Source organism: Scomber japonicus, chromosome 20, assembly GCF_027409825.1.
Source record: "Scomber japonicus isolate fScoJap1 chromosome 20, fScoJap1.pri, whole genome shotgun sequence".
In the NCBI taxonomy this organism is placed as follows: domain Eukaryota; kingdom Metazoa; phylum Chordata; class Actinopteri; order Scombriformes; family Scombridae; genus Scomber; species Scomber japonicus.
The window spans coordinates 26,885,417-26,893,687 of record NC_070597.1 but is presented as its reverse complement, the minus strand read 5'-3'; the positions used below and the strand labels follow the sequence as shown (position 1 = coordinate 26,893,687).

The 8,271-nt window shown below is 37.5% G+C and overlaps 1 protein-coding gene across 1 annotated transcript; it reads left to right on the top strand.

The window, feature by feature from the left end:
• Positions 1 to 252: 252 nt before the first annotated feature.
• Positions 253 to 4,303, top strand: LOC128381192 (ectonucleotide pyrophosphatase/phosphodiesterase family member 7-like). The gene is made up of 5 exons (XM_053341140.1): positions 253 to 526; positions 1,861 to 2,006; positions 2,085 to 2,717; positions 3,061 to 3,311; positions 4,192 to 4,303. The coding sequence occupies exons 1-5, from the start codon at positions 253 to 255 to the stop codon at positions 4,301 to 4,303; spliced, it is 1,416 nt and encodes a 471-aa protein (XP_053197115.1).
• Positions 4,304 to 8,271: the final 3,968 nt, after the last annotated feature.

The window sequence follows — 8,271 nt, the reverse complement described above, 5'->3', positions numbered from 1 at the left end:
GTGTGAGTACAGATAAAGGCTGGTGTTATCAGCCTCTTCTTTTGTCGGACTTGCTTCATGTCAGGTGTAGTGCAGTACTCAGGTAAAAGAAAAGGATTCATATAGATTCTATTACTGAAACAGTTAATTGCAATATTGCCAGGGAAGCAGGTAAACTGTGGATCACCATTCAGGCACTAAGAGGCATTGCAATCTCTACTTTGTGCACATAAAGGACTTTTAAGTACAGCCTGCAGCTCCAAATCTTCAGTCATGCTGTTGCTGTGCTTTGCTGTCCTCGACCTCATTGTCAGCTCTCCCTGTGCTGCTGCACCACTGGACTCTGTTTCTGGGCTGCAGTCAGTTTCCAGTGGGTCTACCAGGAACAAGGTGCTTCTCATCTCCTTTGATGGCTTCCGCTGGGACTATGACCGAGATGTGGACACCCCTAATCTGGATCAAATGGCCCAGGATGGAGTGAAGGCAGAGTACGTCACACCACCCTTCCTTACCATCACTAGTCCAACGCACTTCACCCTACTCTCAGGTATGTTCACAAACATCTATTTACCTAGCTGACTATTTCATTTAAATGTACGGGTATGTTTATGTAATTCCCAAACGTATTCTTCATATTAAAGTTTGAGTTGTGTCAACAAAGTTGCTTTACTTTCCTGTTGATAAAGTGCAAAAATTAATGACAGAAAAGTCAAGAAAAAAGAGGTCACAGTGATTGACACAATTTGGAAAGTGAACCTAAGCAAGTGAGGTGTAAAGACAACAAAGAACCATTAAAAAGATGGAACTAAATAAAAAAGATGCCCACTTTTAACTGTAAACATAAGATTTTATGTAAACAATACTTTTCCAAGCCATTGTGCAAGAATACATTCTAGTATCCAGTATCAAATATTTTAATTCATAAGCAGACTATTAAATATGTTGATTGGTTTAATTTGCCATAATTAAAGCAACACATTTAGTAATATTTAGTAATATAATATAACATTTTATACCTTAATACTGTTTATTTCTGAACATTATGCATGTGATAATTTGCCTAATTATAAAACCAATCTGTGATAAACATCCCATGTAAACAGCAATGTTTCATAGCTATGACAACATTTTGAAAGAACATTTTCAAAAAACTACTACTCCAGATTGAAGAGTAATTGGAGATTGGATGCAAGCATGGTCAAAATGACAATGTTAAGATGGTAATAATAAACCAAGTAGACCCATTATCATCACTGATGCTGTGGGACCAAACTGTGAAAACGGTCAACTATTGTGTGCATCTGGGAACACACATAGATGACTAACTGAGTTTCACAGGAAATGTTGATTTTGTATGTAAAAAAGTTAGTCAGAGACTGTTTTCTAAATAAAAAAATGAAGGAGTTTGTGGTTAGTATTGGTATTTTGAAAAAAGTGCAAGTTAGTGGGTATGAATGCATGGATGTTGTACAATAGAGAGATTTGTTAATGTGATGTTTGTATCTCATTGTTGTTTGTGTTGGACATGTTTGTGTTTATATTTCCCTTCTATTCTATTCTATGTTACGCAGGGGTTAAGCAGATGTAATGTTTACACACAATACAGCAAAGGCTGATGGGAATGGCATTCATTTTGCAGATATTTAATAGTAAGCAAAAATGAATGAAAATTTTGACCTGATGATGACATTGGTCAGGCAACGGCCAAAGTGATTATAGTTCATTATAGTCAATACAATATGCTTATTTACTAATATAACAGTAGTAAATCATCTGATATACTGTTATGTAATCCATTTTATCTTAATGTGCAATCTCTTCTGAGGACCTTTTAAGTGTGTGTTTTTCATATTTTTCATCTATATTTCCCCTCTTCCTTAGGGCGTTACATAGAGAATCATGGAGTAATCCACAACATGTGGTTTAACACCACCACTCAGGAGAAGAAGCAGTACTATGCATCTCAGTTTGTTGACTCCTACTGGGACAATGGAAGCTTGCCCATCTGGATAACAGCACAGAGACAGGTACTCTCTCGAGCTGGTTTATGTCTGCCTGTTTTCTGACATTTCCAGTATTTAACTAATGTTTACATTTTGTTCCAGGGTCTCAAAGCAGGGTCTTTGCATTTCCCTGGCACAGCAGCCACCTACCAAGGAGAGACTGTGAAAGTGAGGCAAGTAGAACCTGCTTTCTATGACCATGCTAACGAGACAGATTGGAGACTGAACATCGACAAGGTGATTGGGGAATGGTTCGACCAACAGGACCTGGACTTTGTCTCCTTGTATTTTGGAGAACCAGATACGACCGGACACAAATATGGACCAGATTCCCCAGAACGCCGGGAGATGGTCAAGCAAGTGGATCGGACTGTAGGCTACATTAGGGACAGGATCGAACACCATGGCCTTACTGAACGGCTCAACATTATCATGACTGCTGACCATGGGATGAGTACAGTCCTACGAGGTGAACAAGTTAATGAGATCATCCTCTCTAAGATCCCTGGCTTCAGCTTCAAAGATATTAAGTTTCATCTGGTAGATTATGGTCCTTCTGGGATGCTGCTTCCTAAAGAAGGGATGTTGGAGAAGGTCTACCAGGCTCTGAAAGGAGGCCATCCACACCTTCACGTGTATAAAAAGGAGGAGATGCCAGCTAGACTGCACTACAGTAAACACCCTCGACTCCTCCCCATCATCCTCTTTGCTGACCCTGGATATCTTATCAATGGGGTGAGAGACAGCACAGTCTAAATTTATTTTGAGTACAGTAGGTATAATGAGGAACTACATTTGTGTCTCTGTCCCCAGTATGTCTATAGTACAATAGTACAATACAGTACAATTAGCATGGTGTCCAGTTTTCCATTTTTTAGGATTCTTCAAAATATTTTTTTGGGTGGAATATCTCTACATCTAAATCTGCAGTGAAACACAGGATGATAATCATGATACAATATTATACTATACCTGTGGCTCATTTCAATGTATTGGTTCAAAAAGCGATAGACAGTTCAGATGGAAAGACTGTCTAAAATATCCAAACAAATAATCTGCTTGTTTTTTTTCTCTGTAGTTTTACACTTTCCAGTTCCACAAAGGAGAGCATGGCTTTGACAATGAAGTGATGGACATGAAGCCTTTCTTCAGAGCAGTGGGGCCAGATTTCCAGAAAAACCTGCTAGTTGGGCCCTTCGAAACGGTTAATGTGTATCCACTGATGTGTCATATACTGGGGATTATTCCAGAGATCAATGACGGAAACTTGGACGTGACCAAACACATGCTGGCCCCCAAGAAAAACACAGGAGGAGACAATGGCAGTAAGTAATTTGGTTGGTTTATTTACTCACCAATAGGAATGAGCAGAAGCCTAACCTTTTATGGTCCTCCGAAGTTTGCTAGAGGACATTTTGAGCTGTAATACCTTGTACTGAACTGAAGCTTCTGTAGCACTCTGTTGATGTTAGACCAATAAAAATCCTCAGGGTGTAATGTGGTTTTTGTAACCAGACTGCAGAACTGCAGAGGTGTAGAGGTGCTGCATGTATATCAATCACCTAATGTCTATGGGAAAAATGAATAGGATTTTTACTTCTGGACCCAGCCAAATACCAAGTAGCTCCTACCTCCTCACTCAATTAGAGGTTAAAAACAACACATAGAGTGCAGCAACTTGTAATATTGTCTCATTTTTCTGCATAAGAAATGTGTCTCATAAACATCATTTTACAGACACTATGATCACATAAAAATATGACACATATTGATTTTAAGTGAAGTAAAGTGAGGAACAGATGATGAACTTGGATGAACTTTGTATTGACCTACCAGAAAATCACATTATGTCTTCACTCTTTGCCTGAGAAAGCAGATAGTGTGGCCATATACTGAACAACACAAGATAATCAACACTAGAGAAACTGTATGTCTAGATAAGAGATCCCAATCTAGCAGAATGATAGCCAATAAACTGACTGTGATGAACTCATTTTACATGATATATGACATTATCAAGTAATGTCTTTTCTTATCAGAGAGTAAAAATGTTGTCTGTATACAGTTTGGAAGATGTTTTTTCACCCTGAAATAATTCTGTGGGTCCTATCCTCTCTACTGACAGTCTGTCTTTCTATGGGTGTCCATGTTACTTCCATATAGTTAACAGTTTCTAACATGTTTGTCTGTCTGCAGGTACAGAAATGAGTACTGAGTTACAAGCTGTTATTGGCTTATCAGCAGTGATCGGCTTTCTGGTACTGGTGTTCATAACAACCACTTCCTATAGTTTGTGCAAACGGAGCAAAGCAAACAGGTGAGAAAGTGTTGTAATCTTATAATGAATTCAAGTTTTATCTTTTCATTTGTTGGTTGCCTGTTCCTAAACCTAAATCACCCTTATCCCTTCATCCCATGTAGCTTTACACTGTATAGCTTTTCTAAATGTGATTTTATATGAATGTGGGTTTATATTTGTACACAAATTGTACCTTTTGTCATTTGGCTAGCACTTTTATCCAAAGGGACTGACAAATGACAATTAAAGGCAATTAAGCATTAGGGGCCATTAGAAGATCTCTTCATAATAAACTTACAATGGAAGTGATGTAGGATTGAATCCACAGTCCTTCTTCTGTGTAAACATGTATTTCAAAGCTGATGTGAAGCTAATATGAAGCTTCAGTCATCCAAACGAGTCAAATCTTCATCTTCTATGTTTCAACGTTACAGTGTTTTTTGCAGATTTTTGTTACTATACTTCCACCACAGCTCAACAAGGAAACTTAAAGAGGGAATTTGATGCTCATGAAGTTCAAATGTCCAAAGTTCTGTGCTCTTTATTGGTCACAAACAGTGAAATGCACATGATTACACCAGTTTATAGCTGGTAGGAATAAAGAAAAAAAGATATTATCTCTTCAACATATGTAAATATAAATACTGATAGTAAACACAGACAATGAATAGTAAAAATAACATATGAAAAGACTATGTTTAAGTGTAAGTGATGTGGGCATCACTTACACTTAACGCACATTAGAAGGAGATCTGTTAATATTCAGTATGAACAGGAGGAATGATTACAGAGAGGAAAACCTCTTTACTGTTCATGTGGACACCTGACTCCTAGTTTAAGACACACTTGTAAAACTGTAAAGCCATGCAACAAACCCCTTTAAACTTTGCAACAATCCCCATTCTGTTATCTCTCTCATTCTCTCTCTCTGTGGTATTTTCTCTCTTTCCTCAGATACAAATCGGATCATATTGCTACTGAAGAAAAAACAGACCAGAAGGAAACCAATTTCTGAAATTTGAGACTGTGTTTTTCTCCAATCTTCCTAGAACTCAAGACGTGTATTACAATGATCAGACTTTACTAAGACTAATTATTATCATTTACACTGATGTAATGATCAGTTCAGATCCATTATATTGACAAATTAGACACAAAACTTGATTATCAAGGGACGTTTTAACATATTTGTACATGTACATACATTACGGCTAAGTAATGGGGAGGCAATGATAGGTAATAATTATTATACCCTGTAAAATAATAGTGAAGTAAAGTTAAAAAATGAAATACTGGATTGGGTTTTTTGGAGTTTTCTTGAGAGTGTGATAGTATTACATGGATCTATTGCCTTCTCTCATCACTTTGGGTATAAAGCTGGCACAATCAAATGTTTATGGATTTAATAAAGCATTTATATTGTCCTTTGTTGGAATTGATCCTCCATCACTTGATTGCACATCATTTAATTTTAAAGTCAGCTATGAACAGAAATTACTGGACCCAGGCAACATTAATATTTATTCATACTGAAATGAATAAAAGCTAAACTTTTGACTAGAAGGAAAAATGTGGGTAAAATGGAAGGAGAGATGATGAACCATCATCACTAAAGTGATGGAGGCACTGTTAAGTATTTTTTTAGTTCTGCTCTTTGCCCGGCTGTGATTATTTTGAACAGCTATCAAGTTGAATGTGTGTGTGCTTCAATAGGCTGATATGTATTGTAAGACAGACTGTGCATTGTGAAAATACATTGTGTATTAATATTAAAGTATTTCTCCATACTGTAATGAATACTGTTTTTTGTGTTTGATATAAATATTCAACAAAAAGTTATATTTCTTGCCTATAGTCTAAAACAGATTTACTAAATATTAATGTCAATTAATAATATATGTTATTGTTAATATATAGAGTAAGCTCTGTTTTATGTTAATGATACAGCCCATTAAAGGGGCTTTAGGGAACATTTCCTTGGTTTGTCACGATATTCCCCATATCAGCCTGCCACAGGTTCAAAAGGTTGAGAACTATTCTCCACAATCCTTTCTCACACACTCTCTCTCTATCCTATCAATGCGAGACACTAATAAAGGTATAAAACTTGTTCTGTGATTATGGGTAGATAAGGCCTGAGCAATATCCCTCTTAAGCACAAACCCAAGTCAAGTCAAGTCAAACTTCATTTGTATAGCACAACCACAGTGCTGAACATAAAAATAACAAAATAAATAAATATAAAAATGAATAACAAATAGATAGTAATAATAAAAGAATTGATGCACAACACAAGAAGAAGTCAAAGTGTCTATCTGAACTTGACGTGAAAACCACCAAGAACTGGTGGAACATGAACGTTTCTAGGGTCTGAACAGTTCTTATATGAGTAGTAACTATTCCAGAGCTTAGGGCAGCCACCCCAAAGGTTCATTCACCTCAATATTAATGCTGGACTTCTGCTAGATAAGGTAGTGCCAGCTCATTCAAAATCAAAATCATTCCAAAAACAGGCAGGAAGCCAATGGAGAGAGGCCAGTACTTCTGTTATGTGATCATGCATTATTTTACCAGTTATACTAGATATGAATGATTAAACCCAGACTAGATAATGATTACATTGGTAGTTAACCAGTGAAGAAGCACGAAAGGGTAGAATCTCAGCCGGCTTTGGGGATATTGTGCTACTGGCACTAGCACATTGGTCATTTTTAAATGCATCATTTTTAGGTTTGAGGTAATCATGTTGTCTCATAAAAAGGGGGTGTGCTCCATCCAGGTGGGGAGATTGATCAGTTTCTGGGGGGATAATGTGAGAGCAAAAATGAACTGTGATTTTGACTACAGCTGTATTGTCTCATAGCTCTCAAATGTTTTTTTTTCCACATAAGGGTTAGGTCCACCTTCCATGGATATGGAGGCACACATTGTTTCTCCTCAATCATAGAAGCCAGTTTGGTTTTGGTTTTGGGCAACTGGCTAAGATGCAAGAATGGTTACCCCTCACAATCTTCTAGAAGGTGACCTAGAACATGTTCGGAGGTTTCACATGTTTCAGTATGCTCAGGAGATTGTTGGAATTCCATTGAAGGAGTTAAGGGCATCTGTTGGAGGTAAAAGGAGGTCTCCACTGTTTGCTGCAGCAGTTCTGACATAGAGCTAATAATGTCCATCGACACAATTCATAATTTAAGCTTCAGACCCACTTCAAAGTCACTACACATTACACTTTGATTGTTCTGTACCTCCTTTGCCATTTCAAAATGTCTACAGAAAGTTTTCAGTCAGTGGAGATGTTGGTAAGCAGTTGGTCCATTCCTACTGGGACTATGGAAGATTACTCATCTGAATAACAGCACAGTGTTGCATTTTCCATCTGCCTTACCCAAAGATTTCCTGTTTTATTCTATCTATGAAAGAATCCAATGGCTCATGTATTTCTAATTAATTTGTTTAAGTGGAACTGAACACATTTACAAACAGTAGGCTCACTTATGTTTAGGTAAATCATGGTCAGCAGTCACTCTCCCTGCTTAGATAAAGGTAGTCTGAATGTGGAAAATATTCAGTCTCAAACCACTAGTGTTAAATTGGCTCTGACACAGGCTTTGGGAAATATGAAATGAATGCTCCACTTCTGTCCAATGACCACAGTGTGGATGTGCAAGTGCTATGTGCAGTAGTTAATTAAACCCAGTAGGAAGTACTTATCATTTAAATCATCAAACTCCATGATTTCTTGCATCAGAGGAAATGCATCATTTAAAAGAAAATCAGACACGTGATACTGTAAAAGTGGAAATTGGGCCAGGAAATGTAACATTAGTACCATGCTAGTGACAGTGGTATTACACCACTCGATAAAAGACAGTATGGTGTGGGAAGAGTTCACTTTTATTGCTCACCAGCAGGACTGGCAAACATATAAAACAATAAACTGTCGACAGCACCAGGCGCACGTCTCAGTACCTGAGCGCTGTCTCACGACCA